Source organism: Rutidosis leptorrhynchoides, chromosome 3 (assembly GCF_046630445.1).
Source record: "Rutidosis leptorrhynchoides isolate AG116_Rl617_1_P2 chromosome 3, CSIRO_AGI_Rlap_v1, whole genome shotgun sequence".
In the NCBI taxonomy this organism is placed as follows: Eukaryota; Viridiplantae; Streptophyta; class Magnoliopsida; order Asterales; family Asteraceae; genus Rutidosis; species Rutidosis leptorrhynchoides.
Window position 1 is genome coordinate 35,468,319 of NC_092335.1, and position 25,934 is coordinate 35,494,252.

General features: G+C 35.3%; 2 protein-coding genes across 3 annotated transcripts; one reads left to right on the plus strand and one right to left on the minus strand.

Annotated features, from left to right (window-relative positions):
• The first annotated feature begins 11,138 nt into the window (after window positions 1–11,138).
• LOC139899620 (uncharacterized) lies at window positions 11,139–18,448 on the plus strand. 2 transcript variants are annotated; one of them, XM_071882456.1, is made up of 19 exons: window positions 11,139–11,430; window positions 11,799–12,046; window positions 12,149–12,304; window positions 12,431–12,589; window positions 12,718–12,801; window positions 13,385–13,452; window positions 13,548–13,883; window positions 13,981–14,032; window positions 14,117–14,272; window positions 14,361–14,504; window positions 14,601–14,703; window positions 14,796–14,942; window positions 15,037–15,091; window positions 15,185–15,240; window positions 15,369–15,435; window positions 15,759–15,795; window positions 15,917–17,816; window positions 17,933–18,071; window positions 18,219–18,448. In XM_071882456.1, exons 1-18 carry the CDS (start codon window positions 11,250–11,252, stop codon window positions 18,061–18,063), a joined length of 4,080 nt encoding a protein of 1,359 aa, XP_071738557.1. In that variant the 5' UTR covers window positions 11,139–11,249; the 3' UTR covers window positions 18,064–18,071; window positions 18,219–18,448. The 2 variants fall into 2 exon arrangements, with proteins under 2 accessions (XP_071738557.1, XP_071738556.1); XM_071882455.1 differs by having other exon boundaries at window positions 18,224–18,448.
• A 1,276-nt stretch (window positions 18,449–19,724) lies between these two features.
• On the minus strand, window positions 19,725–25,596 carry LOC139899863 (probable pectate lyase 5). Its single transcript, XM_071882691.1, has 5 exons — window positions 25,439–25,596; window positions 24,401–25,121; window positions 23,963–24,154; window positions 23,123–23,328; window positions 19,725–19,953 (listed from the first exon to the last, which is right to left on the minus strand). Exons 1-5 carry the CDS (start codon window positions 25,579–25,581, stop codon window positions 19,725–19,727), a joined length of 1,491 nt encoding a protein of 496 aa, XP_071738792.1. The 5' UTR covers window positions 25,582–25,596.
• Between the last annotated feature and the right edge of the window lie 338 nt (window positions 25,597–25,934).

Below are 25,934 nucleotides of genomic sequence, written 5' to 3' on the forward strand. Positions count from 1 at the left end.
GTGTCATTATATTATACTAACTCATGCTTCAATTCCCAACATTACTTTAAAACATCTATTTTTCGAATTTTTCAGATTTTAGAAACTAAAATAGTTTCTTTTATGATGTAACAAAGATAGCGCGAAGAGATGAATGATTTCAGATAAGAATGGTTATAAAAAAATATCTTCATAAATATGGAGGATATTTATAATGGAAGATACGATGATATCTTAGAATATTTAAGATAAGATGATGATGAAGAATATTGTCCGCAAAGGTTTTAGAGTAAGGAGCAAGGTATTTGCTAAGGATTTCAGCAGACACTGAATCATTTGTATTCTTTGAAGGTAGATTTCGTTTTTGTGATTTATCCACAGCCTCCTTCATGGTCTGCTCAATCCGTTTTCCAGTTCCAAACCTTCTCTTTTCTCAGTTTTACCACCATACTATTCTTTATCATCAAACTTTTGACTGTTAAGGTCGTTTACGGTTTTTGCTGCTTCATCAGCATTTTTCCAAAATAAGGAGAACTAGTTTCGTAGTTTGGGGTGTTTTTCAGAAACTTCACATTCGAAGTATGTAAGTCTAGAAGACAGATGTTATCTATATATAACTGTTGTCGTAGAAAATGCTGCGAGATTCAAAATACTGATTGCTAATTCTCGGTGGTTGGTATGGCATTTATTGTTACAAGATGTGGATGAGTACATGATAGGGTTTCAATGAGTATAAGTATTTTTCGAAAGGTCAAGGATTAATAAAGTTGTTGATAGATTTACTGCTAATGTGGTGGAACATGAAAGGTTCCCCGGTAACAAGAACGTATATGTCAAGGTTATAATAAGACTAATCTGAAAAGTCGAAGTTGACTAGTTGGAAGTGTGATAAAACTGGATACTTTGAAAAGGGATTGCAAGATTATTTTCGGTAAAAATAACGCTAAAGGATCTTGCAAAGTTTTGAAGTCAAAGTATAGCTTTGAAAGATGTAGAGATCTAAGAATGATGGTACTAGTTCAGAGTTATGACTTGGATTCTGTTCTGTTAGAATATGTAATCAAATTTGGATGAGGATGGTTGCTTTGATTTTTATAAAAGAATATATATTGTTGTGAAAGTAGTGAGTATAGTTGATGATTTGTTGAATCAGAATCAAAGAATGTAACATATTAATTGTGAATTTATATATCTCTCGGGTATTACCTACCCGTTAAAATATTCTCACCATTAACAGTTTGTATAAAAGAATTTTCTTAATTACAATCTTCATGAAAATATACCTACATATATATTTTCCTTAGATGTAATCATGGATTTAATGAGTTAACATAATATTAATCTCATCTGGTTTTTGACTAGGACTAGAATATATAATCTCTAAAACTTTTAGAAACTACATATTCTCTGCAAAATATTTCTTCGATGAAGTTATGAATCAATACTTCATCGTTTGTTGTTGTTGTTGGTATTCCTTGGTATCTATGGTGCATATGACGTTGATGTTCAAGGTACATATTGTGATGTTGAGGCTTGCGGTGCGGATGTTGTTGGTGGTGGTAATGGTACTGTTGGTGTTGTTGTCGGTGGTATTGTTGATGCCGGTGATTTTGCTGGTGCTTATAACCTTTGCACCATATTCTCCAAAGCCACTACCCGAGTGCGAAGCTCGTTGACTTCTTCTACTACACCGGGATGATTATCGGTTCGGACGAGCGGATGAATAAGATTCAGAATTTGAGATAGTATATTATCGTGATGAGATACTCTGTAAATGAGAGAGAAAGTAGTGTTACGAACAGGTTCACCGGTAAGTGCTTCAGGTTCTTCGCCAAAAGGGCAATGTGGTGGATGGAAGGGATCACCTTCTTCTTGTCTCCAATGATTGAGGAGGCTACGAACCCATCCCCAATTCATCCAGAATAGATGATGGCTGATTGGTTGATCCATTCCGGTTACACTGTCTTCGGAGTTCAGGTGAATATCCATATCGGAATAGCTGTCGGAGTTTAAGGAATTTGAACTAAATACGGGATCCATCTTGTATAATTAGGGAATTAATTTTTGATATGAGATAGATTATAGGATTTAGTTTGGTATTCTCCGATACATAATTTACATATGTATATATAATGCCAAAATCCCATGAATTACGGAGAAATTTTCGGAAGACGTCAGGAAAAGTTTACAGTAACAGATACGCTAAGATATGAATTTTTGTCTATACACTATTTATGCAATAAATGCAGGAAAACGTGTCTAGACTTAAGAATGATAAGCATGTAATATCCGACAAGAAATGATAAGCAAAACTTTTAACATGCAGACACGGTCGAAGTCCAGACTTACTAATGCATCCTAACAACTATCAGTTAGACACACTCGTGCAAGACCTGGTTCACTAGGACCAACGCTCTGATACCAACTGTGACGATCGCTCCAAATCCATATGGACGAACACGTCATTCGTCGATTTCATTGCGAGGTATTTGACCTCTATATGATACGTTTTGTAAACATTGCATTCATTTGAAAAGGCACACCATAAATGAATATTTAAATCAAAGGTTTTCGACATCTGATGATTTCTACATATAGACAATCACCGTAAATAATAGTTTACAATAGTACTTCCATTGACAATGCAGTCAAAATAAGATACACGGTGATGATTTGGTGAATGCAACGTTTCCTTGATAAATATGCCATGTAAGACTCCATGCACATAGCTTGTCTAACATATAAGCAAACAGCGGAAGACTTCTAGGAACCTGAGAATAAACATGCTAACAAGTGTCAACACAAAGGTTGGTGATTTCATAGTTTTAGTGTTTCGCATAATCTGTATATAAAAGTGGATCACAAGATTTCAGTTGTTTCATCCAGAAACGTTTATCAATAGATTCTACATAACAGAGCACCCTGGTAACTAAGATTTAACGTTATAATGATAATTACCCTATTCGTTTTAATACACGCAAACCAACGTGTCATAAACTCAAATAACATACGTCCGTTAAAAGGCTAGCGCTCTAGCTCGGACGGGGATGTCAAGCCCTATGGATCCATATACTATTATTCGCGCCCACCAGTTCACATCCTATGTACTGGCAGTTACTAGTTACCAAAGCTAAGGGATTTTCGGTTTAAACTCAGTGTAGAATTAAGTATGTACTTGTATCCATTGCGTTTAAAATAAAGTGCATGTATTCTCAGCCCAAAAATATAGATTTCAAAAGCAATTAAAAGGGGAGCAAATGAAACTCACCTTAGCGGCACATAAAGTTGTTCATCGTAATGTGACCGAAACTCGGAATATCAAATAATCGTAGATCTCAACGTATCAATATTGAGATTTAATATTGTAGGACAGTACGTAGACGTAACGGAGATGATAAATACTAGATTTGACTGTACGAGCATAACCCTCGAACAATACCCATAACCTCCTTAGTAATAACCCATAATTTCCTTAGCTATATCCTGCTCTCAAAACCATTTTGAAAGTGACACACTCATAACCTGGTCGTAGTATTTTATGTATAAAACTAATTAATAATATTAATAATAATAAGATTAATAATAATAATATAAATACGGAGTATGATATGCATGTGTGTGTAAGACAGAGACCAAAATGCTCGAGCTTTTATAGGTGTGGCCTGATTCTGATGCCCATGCGATCTGTAACAGACTGAAACCGGGGTTAGAAGTAAGATTACTTAATTGCCCTTAGGTTTATAATTGTGTTTAAATTATGCTTTTATTTTATTAATATATTTATTATTAATTGAATATGGAGTTAAGACCAGTTTGTGACAAGGGTCCCAGAACAGATTGGTTTATTTAATTTGGTCTCCGTTAGGACCGCCTAAAGAGATACGAAAAGTTATCAGATAAGATAACTGGTAAATACCCGTGTGTTGTGGGGTATGGGTTATAACCCACATAAATGTGTAAATATCTGCTTCTTATCTTCATTTCTTGAACATTCTCAAAAATAAGAACGTACCTAAACTTCATCCCTTCACAAACCCTAATTGAATCTAAGTCTTAAATTGGATTGTGAGGCTTTAAGGATTGATTCATATCATCCTTGTGATCATTTATCCAGGTTTGTTAGCTTGAATTCGTGCTTTAATTCATAGAAATTGGGTTTTTTGTGTTCTTGAATAAAAGTGTGGTTTTTGAGCTTGAATCTTCATGAAATATGTTAGATATGCTTAATTGATTGTAGAAATAGGTTGCATATATGTTTAGTAGCTTCCTTGTGCTTAGAATTTGGTCAAAAACGCTCAAAAATCGAGTTTTGGGCGAAAAATGTTCGAAATCAGCGTAAGTGTTCGAACCAGTTGCTACAGTGTTGCTACAGTATTTTGCTACAGTACCCGAACTGCTACAGTATCACTATTTGCTACAGTATCACTATTTGCTACAGTATCACTATTTGCTACAGTACCGAGTTGCTACAGTACCGAGTTGCTACAGTGTTCGGAAATCACTATTTGCTACAGTACCTTTTATGAAATTGAAACGGGCGTAACTTTCAAACCGTAACTCCGTTTTTGATGAATCAAATATTGTTGGAATCGTATTGAAGAGTACTTTTCAATGATGAACTTTTAAGAAACTAGATCAAACTTTTTTTAGGTCGAAAAAGGAGTTTTAGTGTGTATGTCGTGTTTTGCACGCACCTGTATGCCATTATTGAATGGAGTCATAATGTAGACTCATAAAATTATGAATATATGGTGTTATGACCTAGTTAATCATATGAAATGATTATATTATTTATTGGATATGTATATTAACTTTGTTTGTGTTGTTCTCAGGTTATAAGGACAAGGAGGAAGCTCAGAAATAATAACTGAGCAGTTGCTGGTAATTGGTGAGTGGGTCTATCTCCGGATAGAGTTTAAGTAGCATATCATGCTACTGTGGTTGACTCTTTTACCATGCATAGTGTAGAAATTGCCATGTTAGAATGATATAGTATGCCTGATGTTGTATGTGATTTATGTGTACACTGTGTGAATGACACCAGTAGGGCCTAGGGAGACTGGGGACTCGAGACCGTGCCTATGAGAGGTTAGAGTCCGTATGAGGTCAACCGTGCCTAGGGGAGGTTGGGTCCATAGTGTGATGACCCGGAAATTTCTGACCAAATTTAAACTTAATCTTTGTATGATTAACATTTTCGACACGATAAGCAAAGTCTGTAAAACTGAATCTCAAAATTTTTGAACTACTTTTATATATTTAAATACCCTTCGGTTATTTTCGACGATTCGAGAACAATTATATGTAAATAGATACATATATACTATAACATGAAAAGGTAACAATGTATTAATTGTTTGATACCGTACATTAAACTTATTGGTTTAAATATCTATTTGAATGTATATGATAAGTTGAAATATTTATTATTAAAATTTATTTATAAATAACTTCCAATGTGTATTTAAAAACTGATTTATGTATATTAAAAAGATATATACATATATATAATAAACGATAGTAATATTCGTTTATTGATTCAATTGATATTTAGATAAGTTAACTAAAGCGTTTAAGATGAACCAGTTAAACACTAATTTGTTACAGTGTTTTCAAATTGCCACATTACTCAAAATGCTACAGTGTTTTCGAAAATCACTATTTGCTACAGTGAAATTGACTTTGCTACAGTGAATTGCTACAGTAAAATTTGACTTGCTACAGTAACTTTGCTACAGTAAAACGCTGTTATAAAAATGTATTTTAACAAATAGCGAGACGATGATTTATAGAAGTAAATGACCAAAACACTCGAAAGTTTAAGATACACTTTGAGTGATATAATTAAGGGATAATTTAAGGCTATTGATAAGGCTAAAAAGGAACACATATTTCATAGCATTATCCCCCAAGAAAGACAGGATTTTAGTTGTAATTGTTCCATATTCAAGTAATATTCGTTTATATTTAATAAGTGCGAAGACAAAAGGCGAAAACGAAGAATTGAAGACGGAAAGGTCCAAAATGCTCAAATGTACAAGATACAATTAAAAAGGTTCAAATTATTGATGAAGAACGTCTAAAAAATGACAAGAGTACAAGTTGCGGAACGCAAAGTACACGATATAAAATAGTACGCAAGGACGTCTGAAAATCCGGAACCGGGACCCGAGTCAAGAAGAAACGCCCGACGCAACGGACCAAAAATATCTAGTCTACTATGCACAAGAATAAAATATAATATATAAATAATTATATTAATTATTTATATATTTATATTTATTTTATATTATGTCGACAAGCTAGGAGCCAAAACAATGTGAGCTGTCCCTGGTCCTCATGCGAGTCGCATGGCCAGAAGGCCATTTCCATGCGAGTCGCATGACTCCAGATTTCAGGGCACATCTATAAATTTCAGTGTTTTCGCTCGATTTAAATCACACACATACACAAATATATATATACTCCGTAATATTATTTATTATTTATTATTATTATTATTATTATTATTATTATTATTATTATTATTATTAATAAGATTATTATTAATCTTATTATTTTTTATTATTATTAGTGTTATTATTTTTGCGATACAAAAATAATAATATACAAAAAATATTACGACGGAGTGCTGTCCAAGTAATTTTCAAAACGAGTTTCCGAGCGAGCTAGAGCTAAGGAAAATATGGGTTATTGCCAAGGAAATTATGGGTAATGTTCGGGGGTATTTTTGTGAATCAAACCTCGTGTTTATCATCTCCGATGCGTCTACGTGCTTTCCTGCAATATTGTATATCAATATTAAACTGTGAGTTTCATATGATCCCCTTTTCAAACTATATTTTTGGGCTGAGAATACATGCGCAGTTTTATAAACTGTTTTACTAAATGGATACAAATACTAAAACTGATTTTGTGTGAGTTTCATATGATCCCCTTTTCAAACTATATTTTTGGGCTGAGAATACATGCGCAGTTTTATAAACTGTTTTACTAAATGGATACAAATACTAAAACTGATTTTATGTGAGTTTCATATGATCCCTTTTACTCAATATATTTTTGGGCTGAGAATACATGCGACTGTTTATAAATACTGAAAATACTATATTTATATGCGTGAGTTTCATTTGCTCCCTTTTTAATTGCTTTTGCAATCTATATTTTTGGGCTGAGAATACATGCACTTTATTTTAAACGCAACGGATACAAGTACATACTAAATTCTACACTGAGTTTGAACCGAAAATCCCTTAGCTTTGGTAACTAGTAACTGCCGGTTATAAGAACTGGTGGGCGCGAGTAGTAGTATATGGATCCATAGGGCTTGATATCCCCGTCCGAGCTAGAGCACTAGCCTTTTAACGGACGTATGCTATTTGAGAAGCGTACACGTTGGTTTGCGTGTATTATTAAGATGACTATACAAAGGGTACAAATTATATATAGTTACCAGGGTGCTCAATTTAATAGAATATTTTGATAAACGTTTCTGGATGAAACAACTGAAATCTTGTGATCCACCTTTATATACAGATTATACGAAACATTAAAACTATGAACTCACCAACCTTTGTGTTGACACTTGTTAGCATGTTTATTCTCAGGTTCCCTAGAAGTCTTCCGCTGTTTGCTTATATGTTAGACAAGCTATGTGCATGGAGTCTTACATGACATGTTTATCAAGGAAACATTGCATTCACCAAATCATCACCGTGTATCTTATTTTGACTGCATTGTCAATGGAAGTACTATTGTAAACTATTATTTACGGTGATTGTCTATATGTAGAAATCATCAAATGTCGAAAACCTTTGATTTAAATATTCATTTATGGTGTGCCTTTTCAAAAGAATGCAATGTTTACAAAACATCTCATATAGAGGTCAAATACCTCGCAATGAAATCGATGAATGACGTGTTCGTCCATATGGATTTGGAGCGATCGTCACACATAGGCTACTGATTGTAGAGTATAGTGTGAACGATGCATCCCCTGCATCTGGATAACTATACTGTGAATTGAGTAGCAGGGACTATCGGTAGACTCAAGTCCGATCAGCTAGGAGTCGTGTGCTCGTACAAGCCGCCGATCCTCGTATTGTCTTATTGTATGCTAGTTGGTAGTTAGCAAGTGTTGTTGTTAGTATATAGCTTGTGTGTGACTTAAGCTATATCTGTTAGATAGATTCCATTCACTTAGCGGTGCGCTAATCCCCCACATAATTACCCCTTGCAGGTTTAGGTACTGCTAGTCGGGATGGGTGCTGATGCAGAAGACATGTTTGACAACCCAACTCTGATGTGGACTTTTGTATAAATAATGTTTTGTGATAACGTAACACCGTTGTGTAAACTTAAACGTAATGACGTGACTTATATTGTGTTTGTTAATAAAGTCTTCCACTGTGTATTTAAAAAAAAAAAAAATTTTTTTGCCGGTGTTACACGATCGCATGGGTTTTATGCCTATTTGCCATGTGATCGCATGGCCGTCAGATCCAGCTCACATATTTTTTTGTAATTTTGTTTGTCGACATAATTTAATATAATATATATAATATATTTAATTTAAATAATTAATTATATATTATATTAAATTCATGTGCATAGTTGACTTGTAATTTTCGTTCCGATGACTCGTACGTTGTTACTCAACTTATGTCCCGGTTTCGGTTTCTCGAACGCATTTTCGTACGCTTAGAAAACTCGCAATTTACGTTTTGTGACTCGTACCTTTGTCAAAATATAGTCTTAAATTATCAATAAACTATATCATTCAAAGCGTATCTTAAACTTTCGAGTGTTTTGGTCATTTACTTCTATAAATCATTGTCTCACTATTTGTTGATATATATATATAATAACAAATCGTTTTATGACCAAGTTAATATATATTTTCAACATTCATAAACACGTTTTAAATATACGTCGCAAGTTATTCATACAATTAATATTCTAACTTATCATATATATTCAAATAAATATTTAAACCAATAAATTTAATGTACGCTATCAAACAATTAATACATTGTTGCGTTTTCAAGTTATAGTATATATATATATATATATATATATATATATATATATATATATATATATATATATATATATATATATATATATATATATATATGTATCTATTTACATATAATTGTTCGCGAATCGTCCAGAACAACCGAAGGGTATTTGAATATATGAAAGTAGTTCAAAAATTTTAAGATTCAGTTTTACAGACTTTGCTTATCGTGTCGGAAACGTTAAATCATTTAAAGATAAAGTTTAAATTTGGTCAGAAATTTCTGGGTCATCACAATTAACCTTCGTCGAAGTTGAGGATAATCATGTATTTTTCATCATTCACAAAGTTATTAATCATGGCCTCTCCCGATAATTTAAGTACCTAGAACTAGGTAAAAAAAAGCCTTTAAACCATAACGAGTATATAAGATATTTAAAAAAGGTCCTTAGGCCTCGACGAATAATATAAGTATTGTAAATAAAGGCCCTTTGAGCCTTGCTAGAATGTTAGTGGACTTTGATTTATTATTTTTATGAGCATTTGATTGTTGTTTTTGGGCCTATTGTATTTCGCATTCGTTACTTCATTTGTGTTTTTCTAATTCTAATGTTTCTCGAATCTCCAATCATGTCTATATATAAAAAATTTGGGGCCCTGAAAACTATGCCCCGAGCGGTCGACCTTGTTCCCCCTCCGAACCTCCCATGTTATCAATTACACTAAACAACAATTATGTAACTTTGTAGATACCTTTTTGGAAACTTGTAGTCGGAGTTGTAAATTGACTTAAAACAGTAATTTAACTCATACGGAGTAATTTTTAATTATTGTATATTTCACCATTCACCGCTTTGGGCAACTCGCAGAGTGAATTGTTGCTTCGAGATTACTCAACTCTTATAGGCACTAGAGAGTGGTTGTCACGAGATTAGTCAGCACGCATAGCAATTTAACCAATCCGGTCTTAAAAGGAAAAAAAGGAAAAAACTACTCCGTATTAATTTAATTATTTTATTTTATTCTATATATTTGTTGAGCTATTTTCATAACCTTGTTGCTACTTTATTTGTAGTGTGCGATTTCTCACTCCTTCCAAAAACTCCACACCAACAAATGAAATCAACTAGTTGTGGAGCCCTCGCTTCGCGTCGGGGGCTCCGTTTTGAATGCGAGTTAAAAAAAAGTCTTGATCTATTTTGTAAAAAAGAATTTTTTTTCGACATAACATTGAAGGGTTGTTCCTTTTGTGAAAGTTGCTGCTTTTAGCGTTCGGGTTTTATTTTAAAAAAAAATTAGTAAAGTGGGGGTTCGATTTGTATTTTAATAAAAGTTAGTGGGTTAAGTTTGTGAAATTTGAAAAAACTTTACGTATAAAGTGGGAGTTCGATTTGTATTTTAATAAAAGTTAGGGGGTTAATTTTGTGAAAATTAAATATTAGTAAAAAAAAAAAAGTTACTAAAGTGGGGGTTCGATTTGTATTTTAATAAAAGTTAGGGGGTTAAGCTTGTGAAGTTTTGAGAAAAATATACGTATAAAGTGGGGGTTCGATTTGTATGTTAATGAAAGTTAAGGGGTTAAGTTTGAGTAAAGTGGAAAAATGAATAGCACTATTCATTTCTACTTTGTCTTTTATATACACGATTTGTATTTTAATAAAAGTTAGGGGTTAAGCTTGTGAAGTTTTGAGAAAAATATACGTATAAAGTGGGGGTTCGATTTGTATGTTAATGAAAGTTAAGGGGTTAAGTTTGAGTAAAGTGGAAAAATGAATAACACTATTCATTTGTACTTTGCCTTTTATATACCACGATTTGTATTGTAATAAAAGTTAGGGGTTAAGCTTGTGAAGTTTTGAGAAAAATATACGTATAAAGTGGGGGTTCGATTTGTATGTTAATGAAAGTTAAGGGATTAAGTTTGAGTAAAGTGGAAAAATGAATAGCACTATTCATTTATATCTAAAAGGCACATTACAAATGAATAGCACTATTCATTTGATGAATAGCACTATTCATTTGTAATGTGCCTTTTATATACCTATGAATAGTGCTATTCATTTGTAATGTGCCTTTTAGATATAGGTATATAATATAATATAATATAATATATAATATATAATATATAATATATAATTGCAATTGCAATATAAACTCACCTAATTTATCACTTCAGTACTCTCCACCTTCTCACACAACCAAAACATACGTCATAGGAAAACCCTAAACTTTTCTAAATCGAACAACAAAAATGGTGGATAAAGGCAAAGGAATCGCCGATGGTTCATCTAGTAAAAGAAAACGCATCGGAGATGATAAATCCGGTAACCGGAAGAGAAAAAACGATCCCGTTCTCCAGTTCTTCGAAGATACCGCTTATGAAGTCAATGAGAGCGGTTCCGAGGAGGATGACGATTTCATGATCGACGATAGTATGTTAATTTCTTTTTTTATATGCTACATTTTGTCATTTAGGGCTAACTTTTGATTTACCTTTTTTCAAAATTGGGGTTTATTGTACTGTTGTTGTAATGTGAAATGCTAAATTGTCGCTTGCATGGTTCTATGTGTTAGGGCTGAAGCTTATTTGATGAAATGTGTCTCGATTCTAGGGTTTCGTGATAAATGATTATTGCTGTTCTGAACTAAAATATTATTATCTAAAATCGGACTTAAAATATGTGTTTTTTTTAGCTACCTACTGCGAATTTTTTGTAAGTACTTTTATATTTGCTATAGGTTTCTTCGTTTTAATTTATGTTTTTTTTTAAATGATGACAATGTTTCTTTGTTGTTGTAGCATTCTTTGAAGGTTTACTCACCCCAGATGCTGATGTCAAGACTGAACCAAAGACTCCAAACATTCCTTTTTTCCCCAAAGAAGAGGAGATGGATGAGGAAGAAATGGACAAAATGTTGGAAGAACGTTATAAACCGGGTGCTGGTTTTGTTAGATATGCAGAAGACAGATCTGAAGCTGCAAGGATGGATGACCGGAACATGTCTATGCCTGTGAATGATCCAACAATTTGGAAAGTGAAATGCACAGTATGTCGTGTTGTTTGTAACCGATGTCCTCAGTTTGTTGTTCTTTTTCAAGTCCTGGTTTGTTTCTATTCTGTATTGTTTAAACCATTTTTCTTACTATAGGTTGGACGCGAGAGGCATTCGGCTTTCTGTCTTATGCAGAAGTTTGTTGACGTGAAATCTCTTGGAACTAAACTGCAAATAGTATCAGCATTTGCTGTTGAGCATGTGAAGGGTTGTATTTACATTGAAGCTGAAAGACAATGTGATATCAATGAGGTGAAATTTGATATATTTTTTTTTTTACTGCTGCTTTTATGGTTTTTTGGATGGGAATTGATATATTCAATTGCTTTATTGTTTGAATGTAAGACTTGATTGTATGAATTTCTCTCATATGTACAGGCATGCAAAGGTCTACCTAATATATACCCTGCTCGCGTGGCTCCTGTTCCACCGTCTGATGTTCCAAAGCTATTCTCTATTCGAAGCAAGTCTATTGGGGTATCTGTGGACACATGGGTGCGTGTGAAAAGTGGGAAATACAAGGGGGACCTAGGACAGGTACATGGCTAAACCCACCTACATATCTGGATATGATGACTTCTACTCTTAGCAGTGCTATGTATTTTTTTATGAATTTTTATTTTGAAGTTTCGTTAGGTGTTAATTGTTTAGTTTCATGAATGCAGGTTGTGTATGTGGATGAAGTTAAGAGGAAGGCTACTATTAAGCTTGTTCCAAGAATAGATCTACAAGCTGTGTCTGAAAAATTTGTAATGAACTTTAATTGCCCAATATATGTGCTTTTTATATTATCAATATAATAATTATTATTATTTCTATTATTAATTATTACTAGTATTATATTAAATATTAATAAACTCATCACTATTATTACTATCAGTATATCATTAATTACTAGTTCGCGTCATCATTATTGTATCATCTTCATTTGTTTTTTTATGGAGTAACCTTTAAGCAGATGTTTAAAATCTTTATCTCTATACGTTTGGTAAAACCATAAGTATCTAGACGGACATCCGTTCAATTGACCTTTCAACTAACTATGAAGATCAAAATTACAGCTATGATCACGGTTTTTTATATACCTATATTTGTAGTGAAACCATAAGTATTTAGATGGATATCCATTCATTTGACATGTCAACTCAAAGATTAAAATTGTTTTGCTGATCTCCCTTCACTTTGTAGTATACTATTCTTTAAAACTAAGTGGTCTGTTGAGTTGAAAAGTTGATAACTTATCTTATAGTGAAGTCAATTCATCTTGATTTTTCTTGTAAACATTACTATCTGCGACATTTACGATAATCTTTTTTTTTGTTTTGTTTTCAGGGTGGAGGAGTTTCTGGCAAGAAATCAACTATTCCAGCTCCTAGATTGATAACGTCTAGTGAACTTGAGTACAAAACTTACTTTTTTTTTTATTGTTGTGGAATTTGTATTTTTTTTTTTGTCTCTCTCCTATTAATCTGTTTACCAAACAATCTTAATGTAGGGCATACCGTCCACTAGTTCAACATAGGCATGATCGCGATACCGGTGATGTGTATGAGGTGTTTGATGGAATGCTGTTGAAGGATGGTTACCTATTCAAGAAAGTTCCTATAGATTCGTTGAATTTATGGGATGTTAGACCTACTGAAGCGGAACTTATCAAATTTAGCCCTGCGCATAAAGAGGAATCCGTTGATACTGAGTGGCTGACTGGACTTTTTGGTGAACACAAGAAGAAAAAACCAACAACAAGTAACAACAATAAAGGTGGGAAAGGTGAAGGTTCATCAAGCTCCAGCATGGATGACTTTGAAGTCCATGATTTTGTGTTCAACGGGTATGTCAATGTTCTCTTATCATCAGTTTAATAGCACCTAATATCTTTTTCCCTTCCTTTTTTTTTAAAATGTAATTTGCTTGTACTTTGTCTACAGTCGCAAGGGTTTTGGTGTTGTAGTTGGCCGAGAGAAGGATGACCGTATCAAGGTTGTGGTTGCTTCTCTTTTGTTTCATCTGTTCTGTTTTGTTTGGTTTTGTTTTTTGGTTGTAACATCAGTCTTTCATGTCTAGGTTTTGCAAGAAGGTTTAGGAAAACCAATGGTAGTGGCAGTCGAAGCACGTTTGTTGAAAAAGGCTGATTTTGACAAAAGATTTACAGCCTTTGATCAGCATAAAAAGATCATATCTTTGAATGATACAGTAAGGATCCTGGAAGGTCCACTAGAGGTTTGTTTGTTCCCGTGTTTTAAATTTATTTGAATCTACAAATTATCAAATTTTGTAAATTGTATGCAACATGTGTCACACCTTACAGGATAAACGGGGAATTGTCAAGCATATTTACAAAGGAGTCGTCTTTTTACAAGATGAGAATGAGTCAGAAAATTGTGGCTATTTTTGTGCAAAATCACAAATATGTGAAAGGATGGAGTCATCTGCAGATCTTTACAAAGGGAAGGTTCGTGTGTAATGGATTTTAATAATAATCATTGCATTTACTACCTGTTGTGTAGGGTAATCTACTAATGATAATACAAAATAACAACTATTGTAGGGTGGTAAATCAGACGCCTCTGGGTTTGATGATTTCCCAGTGTCACCAAAGTCTCCTTTATCACCACAGAAACCCATTGAAGCGAGGGAAATCAACGTTAACTGTAAGTTACCAAGTATTAGATTAGATTATTGGTGATACCGACACTTTTAGAACATCTGGAATCATATTTATATTGTTATGTTGTGCATGCAGTCGATCGGGATGATCAAGATGGTTTATCTGTTGGGCAACCATGTAGAATACGTGTGGGTCCTCTTAAGGGATACATGTGCCGTGTCATGGCAATTCGATATTCAGATATCACAGTGAAGCTTGATTCTCAGCACAAGATTCTTACAGGTTAGCTTTGATGATAGGCCAAGCCATTTTGATATTTTCTTATAACAGATTCATGTTCTCTCATAATCCTTTTGTATAATTTTTCATTTTGTAGTTAAATCTGAGCATCTTGCTGAAGTTAAAGAAAAAAGCTCTACTGTTTCCACTGGGTACATTGAACTGAACTTTATGCTTTAGTTTTATTATTGTCTAATAACCTGCAGGCCTTATCATGACAATTTTAATTTTTTTTTTTACTAAAGGGATGGGCAGGATTCCAAACCATTTGAGTTGCTCGGTGATCCTGGAAGTTCAGAAGGTGAGAATCAATATCTATGGCTAACGGCTCATTTTATGTGTGTTGACGTATTTGCTAATTACTTTTTCTGGTTTAAACAATGTATAATTTATGGCTAATACACTATTGAACATTTGAACTCTGTTAAGGTTGGATGGATGCAGGAGCAGTACCCCAGTCTGATGGGTGGAATACCGGAGGCCAAGCCAATGAAAGGTTGCACCATTGCTTATGTTTATTTGCTTCAATTTTCGTTATTGGCTATATAATTGTTGATACAGAATATCTTGTGCATGATTTGGTTAAGTTTAACTGATGATCAAGTTATTTAAATAATCTTGGCCATACCTCACATACACTTCTTTATTTGCAATGACATAATTTTGGCAACCATAATACTTCAGATAAAATAAGATTCATACTATTAAGTAAGAGAAGTTGACATATTAATTGTTTTATATTGCCCAATAGGTACTAGTTTGAATCAGTCAATGTGAACTTCACTGTTATCTGATAACTTGAGTACTTTGTGTTTGTAGGAGTTCTTGGGCACCTTTTCCTACAGCAGGATCATCGGTCTGTTAAACTTGTTTTAATTTTATTTTTCTCTTAATTATTGACATTCATTCTCTTCCTGTTTATCCCATGACCATGCAATCACTTGAAACTAAAATGCAACATAATTTATATGGTACAGGGTCAACAAGAATCTGGTGGTTGGGGTGCAAGCTCAAGTGGTGTCAAAAATGATAATATGGATGATGCACCAACAACTGAATCTGGTGGGTGGGGTGCAGCAAAAAAGAATGAAGATACTGCTGCTGCAGGTGGCTGGGGTACAGCAAAGAAAGATGAAGATACCGCCACTGCAGGTGGCTGGGGTGCTGCAAAGAAAGATGATAATACCGCCACCACAGGTGGCTGGGGTGCTGTGAAACAGGATGATAATACCACCACCACAGGTGGCTGGGGTGCGGCCAAAAAGGATGAGAACACCGCTGGCACAGGTGGCTGGGGTGCAGCCAAAAATGATGAAAGTAATGCTACTGCTGGCGGCTGGGGTGCTGCAAGCAAGGATGAGAATACCGCTACTGCAGGTGGCTGGGGTGCTGCCAAAAAGGACGATAGTACCACTAGTGCTGGTGGATGGGGTGCACCTGCAACTCAATCTGGAGGATCTTCATGGGGTGACCAAGGTGGAAGTGGTTGGGGTAATAAGCAGGCGGCTGCAGATGAAGGTGGAAGTGGTTGGGGTAGTAAGAGTAACGATGGTGGATCCTCTTGGGGTAAGCCAGCTGATGGAGGAGGTACTTCATGGAGCAAACAAGATGGAAACAGTAGTGGAGGTGGTGGTGGAACTGCCTGTTTTAAGTGTGGTGAATCTGGGCATTTCTCTAGAGAATGCCCCCAGGGTGGTGGCGGCGGTGGTGGTGGAAGCAAAAATTGCTTCAAGTGCGGTGAATCTGGTCATATGTCTCGTGAATGCCCACAAGGTGGTGGTGGCGGCGGCGGCGGTGACCGTAGTTGTTATAAATGTGGCGAGAGTGGTCATATGTCTAGGGAGTGCCCCAAAGGCGGCGGCGGCGGTGGCGGTGACCGTAGTTGTTATAAATGTGGCGAGAGTGGTCATATGTCTAGGGAATGTCCTCAAGGGGGAGGTGGTGGCGGTGGCCGTGGCGGTGGAAGAAGTTGTTATAAATGTGGTGAGGAGGGTCATATGTCTAGGGAATGTCCTCAAGGGGGAGGTGGTGGCGGCGGTGGTGGAAGAAGTTGTTATAAATGTGGTGAGGAGGGGCATATGTCACGGGAATGTCCTCAAGGGGGAGGTGGTGGCGGCGGCGGCGGTGGAAGAAGCTGTTACAAGTGCGGTGAAAGTGGGCATATGTCTCGAGAATGTCCACAAGGTGGTGGTGGTGGAGGAGGTGGAGGTGGTAGAAGTTGTTATAAATGTGGTGAGAGTGGGCACATGTCCCGTGAATGCCCGCAAGGTGGTGGAGGCGGAGGCGGAGGCGGAGGCGGAGGCGGAGGTGGTGGCAACAGAAGCTGTTATAAATGCGGAGAAAGTGGACATATGTCCCGAGAATGTCCCCAGGGTGGTGGAGGCGGCGGCGGAGGTGGAGGTAACAGAAATTGTTTCAAATGTGGAGAAAGTGGTCATATGTCTCGAGAATGCCCCCAGGGTGGTGGCAGTGGTGGTGGTGGAGGAGGTAGAAGCTATGGCGGTGGTGGATGGAGCAGTGGCGGCGGAGGTGGTGGATGGAGCAGTGGCGGGGGAGGTGGTGGTTGGACCAGTGGTGGGGGAGGTGGTGGCTGGGGTAGTGAGAAGGCATCGGATGCAGGTGGTAAAAAGGATGATGGGGGGCAATCAAGTGGTGGTTGGAGCAGTGGTAATCAAACACGGGGAGGATGGGGTAGTAGTACAAATACAAATACAACAACAGAGAAAAAGGATGATGATGCACAAGGAGGAGGAAGCCAATGGGGCAGCGGGGGTGGTCTAACTGCAGCAGGAGGGGGGTGGGGATCTGATGGAGGAGGTAAAAAGGCTGCTGATGCACAACCAAGTGGTTGGGGCAGTGGTGGTGGTGATCAGTCAGGTGATTCCTTTTTAACTTTTCTTACCATATACTCCGCTAGTAAAATGAAGGCTTTTCACTTTTTTTGTTTTTTGTTCTTTAAACATTTTAACCAACAGATTCTTTTAATGTTGTAGGTGGTAAAAAAGAAGGTTGGAGCAGTGGTGGTAGTGATGCGGGAGGCGGAGGAGGATGGGGATCTTCCGATGCAGCAGATGGTAAGAAGGATGATGCTGAGGGAAGTGGCTGGAAGAAGTCAGGATGGTAAATTAACAGGTGAGTTCACTCTCAGATATTCAAAACTACTCTTATTTGTTTTAATTATGTTTAGTGACATTGAGTAATAATTTAGGCTCTTATTTGATTTTAAAGTGTTACCTTACCCTACTGTGATTGCAATAACTGACGTTTCTTTTGGTCAAGTGCAGCAGCAGGTGGAACAGGCAATAGGATTGTGTTCTTTGTTATCTGATGTTTGGACAAGACTTGTAAAGGTGTTCATGCTTTCTGATTTTGCGTGTGCTATAACTTTGTTTCATGGAATTGTTACTATTTATCTTGTGCACATCAACCTCTGTTTTGTAATATGCCTGGGCCCGTGACTAGCATGTTGAATAATTGACAACCTTATGTTTATGTATCTATGTTGTCTTGATTTGCATCTTGTGTTGGGAACCATATGTTTATATATCTATGGCGTCTTGGTTTGCCTCTTGTGTTTTGAAGATTATTTGCCACAATAAGTTTGTAGATGCGGAGAGATGATTGTACTCCTAGTTACAGTGATGTTTAAAACCATGTTAATCTTACCTTCTTTGGAGTTAACTCCCACTAAATGCAATACACCTTTTATGGCTTTACCATTCTTTCTAAATGATAAACTATTATTAGTTCAGTTCGGTAGAAGATCGACGAGAGGATAAAGTTTTTGAAGGAAGCATATGATTGTCCCTCAATCGCAGGTGAAACGTATGTCTTGGTACATGCTAGTAAAACTTTTATAGGAAAACTGAGAAAAAAAACATGACAGTAAAGACTAAACTTCTATGTTATACAAATCTTTTAGGCAGGAACATCTCATGGTTTATCATGCTATCTCACTCTACAAGACTACAAGCAATACATCATTAAATTACAGGTAAGTTCTTTGCATCATTAGTTAAGGTAATAATGAAATTACAGTTTAACAAGAATGAGCTAAATAATCTTTAATCCTTTGTTATAAAAGAAAACAATTATATGGTGATTCTAGTCATTCAGCACAACTTTTTATATTTTTACATAAACTTATAGTTTCTAATAAAGGAAAATGAGGTATTTGACCAGATTTTGTCTATTTATTTTCCTACCCTGTTTCACTTGAAACCTTACACCAAGGTATTTTTATTTTTATTTTTTTTGCAAGTCTAGTCCTTTATCTAACAATCATCAAGTTAATTAACACAAGTTAAATAATAAATAATACGAGTACCTTTCAAGAAATGGGGTGTTACAAATTAATAAGTGTTATTTTCCAATGAAAAGACAAATAAAAAAGCAATTGAAATGGACATTGGATATAATAATGCAACCATGAGTGACCACACACATTATATCCTCACATGTTGTACCAAAAAATGTTTATTGGTATCCTATGTTGGATCGTATATAATATCTGAGAAAAAATATATACATTATTTGATATGCCATTCATAATTAATTATTAGATCTATAAAATTTTAATTAAATTCTCTTCCTTACTTTTTTTCTTTTATCCTAGTAGTTTATTAATCAAAGAAGTTAAAAAGGACAACTGAATCTGTTAGTTCCTTTCTAATTACATCACCTAAAATTAAACCACTTAAGCACATCAATGTATCAAAAAGATGAACCTTTTGTCACCTTTCTTTCCTGTTAATAATCAAAATTCTGGAAATATTTAATTAATTACTATAGTAACAATAGTGAAAATAAACGACCATTGTTTGTGGTAGCTGTAATGTATAAAACTAAAAATATAAAAAATAGTATGTTTAAAGGGGGTGATTTTGCAACCGAGCCACCGCCGAATGTCATCCCAAAGTAGTTATCATCACTGTTGCCACTATTTCCGGTGTTCCCACTTGCGCTATCACCAGTGATCGTGCCATCACTGAATGATTGGCTCCCATCGTCATCCCTACACAAATAGTAACATTAGTTCAACCAACCTTATGAAATGAAAACATAATGCTATAGTAATAGTTCTAACTTGTGCATCATGCTACGAAGGCAGTACATATTGGTTTAAAAGTCTAAAAAGTAATCACTCATTATAAAGATGCTTTTTTGAACTTTTGCCATAACATAACATGGTTATTGAATATTGACTTATTGGTAACATAAATAAAAAGGTAGTATAAAGTTAAGTGTAAAGTGATTCTAGAGGTTATTGTGGAAATCAATGATGATTACACAATAATGTTATGACTTACATTACTAATTTACTATGATTATTCATCTTTTGTATTCAAGGGGAGAAATTTACTAAAATAACCATGAGTCAATTATTACATCACCTACATATAACGTTTCTGAATTTTTAACAAAAACAACAATTTGATCGGTATATCCTATACGCATAAGATGACTTTATGCTAAGAGGAGTGTGTTTTCCAGAAATTGTTACCTAATGATACAATGGCATATGTAAATGCAAATTACCTAGTAGAATTGGGTTCATACATATACATAAGTACATTAGTATTGAAACATATTTGGTATAAGCAACATCAAAGAATTCATGACTCACCCGCGACTGCCCGCAAAGCGAGTAGTCACCCTGGGATTAGTCGCTTTGTAGATTAGTCGGCTCACAAAGCGAGTCGAATACCCAGATATACCCAAAAAAGAATGTACATTTTGGTGAAAATGTGCATTATAAAGAAGCACTTGAGTTACATACTTACATGAAGACTGAATAAGTTTAATATTAGGCCACTCCCTATCGTAACTAAACTATTCATCCTCTTAACCTTCCACATCAGCGCCACATCAACACCAATATCCTATAACTAACTCATAACTAAACACTCCCTATCATGGCTAAAACAATACTCCCCTTAATATACAACGTACAAGCAATAAAGCATTAAGTTCAACAATAAAAAGCACTGGGACCCGCAATTCCTATAACTCTTCCGTTAAATCTATGATGAAAGCGGGTAACTAACGCGGGTAACTAAGTGGTGCCTATGGTTAGTTACGGGTAATGAGCGGGTAATGGGCGGGTAACTAACCATAGGGGGTGGTCTTAGTGGGCAAAGATATGGGCCGCAATGAACACACTTTGATGCATGCAGCTAATTAATCGTTTCTTTTGTCAATATCCAATACAACTAATCTTCAAAAAAGAATAAATCAAGCGTGGCCCCATTTGTACCCACAAAGTCACAATTTCCAGCTTGCTTATACATTTTCTTATTATATCTTTATTATGACATAATAAATGATTTTGAAATTTCACTCCCATGAAAACAAAATCCAGTAGTCAGGTTCTCTGATAAAGCACACTTCCCTTTTGTAGTTTTGTGTATTTTTAAAGACACCCCATTTGCCCACATGAACGGTGAAACAGTCACCACTACCCCATTTCCTGTTTTTTCATTCTCCCTTTCTTATTTTTGCATATTTATACTCCCTTAATAAACCAATTTTAAAGTTAGTGTAACCTTTTTCAGTTGTGTTACACTGCATTTTGGTAATTAATTTAATATACCAAGTCCACTTTTTGGTTTAATTAAAAGGACAAATTACCCTCTTGCTAAATTTTAATTGTGTGAGATAAAGTGGACCATTTAGGTCTAGACTTAAGGACATGCACACAAAGTAGGGTACTAAAGTTTCCTTTAATTTTGATTTTAATGAAAAGAAGCCAATTAACATATGAAAAAAGACAGTATTACCCCTTCTCTTAATTGAATATTTTTGAATCTAAAAGGCATGTTGGGTAAGGATTTAATCAACCAAGTTCCTTTTTGCTTAGTTATTATATGAAGAAAAGACATGATTTCCCTTCTAATTTTGAGCTAAGTGAATATTGTTGGTCTGGAACTAATAAAAATTAGGTTCCTTTTGCTTCATCTTATGAAACCTTTAGCTAATTTCCAATTGGAACTCCTAATCCAGGTTAATGCCTTTATTTAAGGTGATAATACACTTTCCAAGATGGAAATAAGGGGTTCTTTGGGCTCTATAAAAATAGTATTTGGTGCCATAACCTGGATTAAAACACCATTAAGTCCCACATAATATTTTAAACCAACTTGTCTGACACTTGATTACAAAAATGAGAAACTTATTCTAATGCTAAACCTTTTCTAATAATCAAATACATACAAAATTAGGTGGTTGTGTGATAACTTGAATAAACACCATCAATATTATTAAGATCATGTAATGATTACCAAAGAGCTATTAGGGAAATTTATGATGAAATCTTATTTTTTGAGCAAAATGATAAAAACTTGTAACTTTGGATAGATTTTAGACAACAAAAGTTTATCCACACATAATGAATAATTGTATCACATGATGGTATGTATAACACTTCAATGTATAACCGGTGGTGTATGACTAATTTGATGGCGTAAGAATAAACACCTCTATCAAATAAAGATTAACTAGAGATTTGAGAGCACTTATGTTTAGTTTTAGATGATGTGAAGAGAAGAAGAATGTGTGTAGAATGAGAGTTGTAAAACATGAAATGCAAGTTGTACATTAAGATGAAATTCGTGAAAACAACTCATGACCGTTGGCATTTTTCTGTTACTCAAGATTCCCCCACAAAATCACGTGCACACCCATTGTAAAGTGATGTGGTGTTACATCATGTATCTGTAATTTTAACTTTTCCACTCCACATTTTACTAGTTCCAATTTCTGCAAGTCCTTATGAATGTGAATGCAAAACTGATTTCATGTTGTGACAGCTTTCAATTGTCAAAAAATATTGTATGTGAGAATGTTTCCTAAACTATTATTTGTCCTCAAACTTTTAAAGCCTAGTACTGCAACTTAATTCCAAAAATCATCATTATAAAGCACATTTAAAAGAAAGGCTATGAAACAGTTGGTGGGAAGTAGAAAGTGGAGTGGAAATAGCAAAGCCAGAAATATTCTGCTAACCACTAAAGGGTAGGATAGACATTTTACCCAACAAATAAACATATACCAAGTTGGTGGGACCATGTAAAGGTCAGGCCAAGGGGCCATACAATGGTGAAATACTACTGTGTAAAGTAAAAATTAATCCAGAAGGCTAGTTGTAAAGCAACGAGTATTCATGATCAACAGAATATAAATACCTTGGCCCACCAAAAACCCCGGCGTACATCGTCAACTGCGTCACAAGGTTGGCTGACCTCGGCTCATAGCTCTCTGCGTTCGCGTACATTGAGCTCAAGCCATCGCCAGAGGGCACGAAGAATGCACCGTTTACCATTATATCACCATCCGTTCTCCAATTCCATCCAGACCAGTTCTCCTCACCTGTGTCCACTCGCTTTGTCACCTGTTCATGATTGTTATAGAGGATTACGAAAGACTATAAGTTTATGAGTAACAAAAAATTGAATCTTTGATTTAATATCAAGAGTCAAATAAAGTGTTATTGGTAGCATTAAACCATATTAGAAACACCACAACTTTAACAAGTAGACTCATATTAGAAGTAGACCATCCTTATGATAAATGGACAAACACGTATACTTCGGATGATTAACCTTAAAAATGTGTACAAGTAGGAACTTATTAGAACAGCTAAAATGCTAACTTTGACATCAAAAAATAGAAAATGAAGGTTATTCAATTTAAAGTAACATAATCCAAATGCCAAACATGGAAAAAGTAATCACATTATAGAAACAAACTCTTTTTATGAAACACAACCAATGCTGGATCTTTATCATCTTCAAATTTTAAACATATTTTCATTTCATTTTCATTTAGTTTTCATTTGACAATGTTAACCAACACGATCCTACTTTTTTTGGATATACGCTATACGACCAAGATAAACAACAGTTTGTTGAAAAGACCTAGTTAAAAAAACACAACCATAATGACCAAATTATCATCCACTCATTAAACACCCCCAAAAATGAACAACTTAAGCACATTAATAGAAATCTTATAAAACTACATACCTCTTTAGAATCGGCTTCCTGTGGTGCAATGTACCGATTACCCTGACTATTAATAGTCGGATCAGCACTACCCCCAATTGCATACATCTTCCATTCCGTAAAATCGTTATTCACCACATGGAAATAACCATGTCTACACCTTGGCATCCTTTGTATCAACCCCCTCCCAAAATGATTAAATGCAAATGTTACCTACACATAAAAAAAAAAAAAAAAACAGAGCCAGTTAAAAAATAATAAAGGGGTCTTTGCATTAGCTTATTTTACGCCCTAATCGACTTTTATCGAGATTTGAAAAAGCCAATAAAGTCATATCTAACAGGTTACTCCGTATAAGCTCACATACTTATTACTTATAACATATTAAAGCTCACAACTTTATCACATTGAACATTAAATTACAAGGAATTACTGCACAAATTACTACTAAAAATTTACCTGCATTCCTTTATCAGCCATGTACTTATCATCGTGACCCATAAGCATAACTTCATTATGATGAGTGAAATAACTATTTGAAATGGTAATAGCAGTGGACCCCAATACAGCATCAATTAATCCATCCGTACAATGAGATAATGAACAATGATCTATCCATATATTTCTTGATCCAGCTATACTTATTCCATCACCGTCCGATTTGCCTCTGTACCCAACATGTGATGGACTTGACCGTATATTAGTATTTCCTGATGGTTTACAATCATAAACCCTAATATTATGTATTATCACATTGCTGATGTATTGAATCGTAATACACCCATTACCGGTGATTGCCACGTTGGCACCACGTCCGTCAATCGTTTTATAACTGTTGAATATTAATTCGTGTTTAAGTTTAATAACCATGTTTGATTGGAATATGATCCAAAGTGGTTCGGGTTGTAAAACAGCGTAACGGAGAGTGCCCGGAGATGGTGAAACGACGTCGTGGTCGGAGGAATCTGTGACCACGTAGATCTGACCGCCTTTTCCTCCGACGGCTGATTTACCGAACCCAATGGCGCAGTCTGCTAAACGTTGACGGTTGTTTGACCAGTTTGGGTCGCACCGCCAGCAATCGTCGATAGGGTTTCCGGTGAGACAGCTGCTGCTGATGCTGCCGCCGGTGGTACTACTGGCAAGCATTTCTCTTCTGTATATAGATACATTTAGTCTCCTGTATGTATAAAAAGGTCAAAATTAGTCCAACTGAAGTCAAATGCAAGCTGAAAAGGGAAACTTACTTTTTCATACGATTTTTGGAAAATTTAACAGACCCAGAAGGTAAAATGCAGTACAGAGCAAAACCCAGATCGGAAATTGTGTATATTTAGCATAAAAATAGAATCTTTTTTTCTTGATTTTTTTGAAAAGGGAGTGATACCCAGATAGTGGAACACAGTAATGAGCAAAACCCATATGGGATTACTTGTAAATTTACTACTAGATTACTAAAAATGGTGATTCTTGTGTTGAATCTAATAAAAATGTTACCTTTGTACTTCTTGAACAACAGCTTCAGGATTAGGGTGTTGATGAGGGAGTGTTAGGTTAAAAGTGGCTTTAATGACTGAAAATAGTGATGTTAAGAGGCAAAAAAGTAAAATGTAAGTGTTTGAAGAGTGAGCAGGAAACATATTGTGTGTTGATTTTGAAGGATTAAATGCAATGAATGGGAAATGAAGTTGAGTTGAATGGCTCTGTCAAGAAAGCTCAAGAGCTAGGTTCAACATGAACGGTAGAGGAGAGGAGGAGGAGCAAACCATTAACTATGGGAATTGTGATTGATATGGTGGGGGGTCATGGCAAATTGGCAATCGGTGAATAAAATAATCAACAATTAGCAAAGAAAATAGGGAGTTAAGACAAATGGGAGGTATGGGGAAATGCGAAAATCTATTGTTGGTTAGAGGTAGTTTTATGCTTTTCATATGTGTTTTACTTTTCTTTTTGCATAATGAAATATCACCCCCTTTCTACTTATTTTTTA

Bases quoted from the DNA above. Each gene is read 5' to 3' on its own strand.
- LOC139899620 (XM_071882456.1), top strand. From the start codon at position 11,250: ATGGTGGATAAAGGCAAAGGAATCGCCGATGGTTCATCTAGTAAAAGA. The intron at 11,431-11,798 runs GTATGTTAATTT...TTGTTGTTGTAG, and splicing joins CGATTTCATGATCGACGATA to CATTCTTTGAAGGTTTACTC. The intron at 12,047-12,148 runs GTATGTCGTGTT...TTCTTACTATAG, and splicing joins TTTGGAAAGTGAAATGCACA to GTTGGACGCGAGAGGCATTC.
- LOC139899863 (XM_071882691.1), bottom strand. From the start codon at position 25,581: ATGTTTCCTGCTCACTCTTCAAACACTTACATTTTACTTTTTTGCCTC. The intron at 25,122-25,438 runs GTAACATTTTTA...TTATACATACAG, and splicing joins GTTGTTCAAGAAGTACAAAG to GAGACTAAATGTATCTATAT. The intron at 19,954-23,122 runs GTATTTATATTC...CTATTTGTGTAG, and splicing joins GGGGTTTTTGGTGGGCCAAG to GGATGACGATGGGAGCCAAT.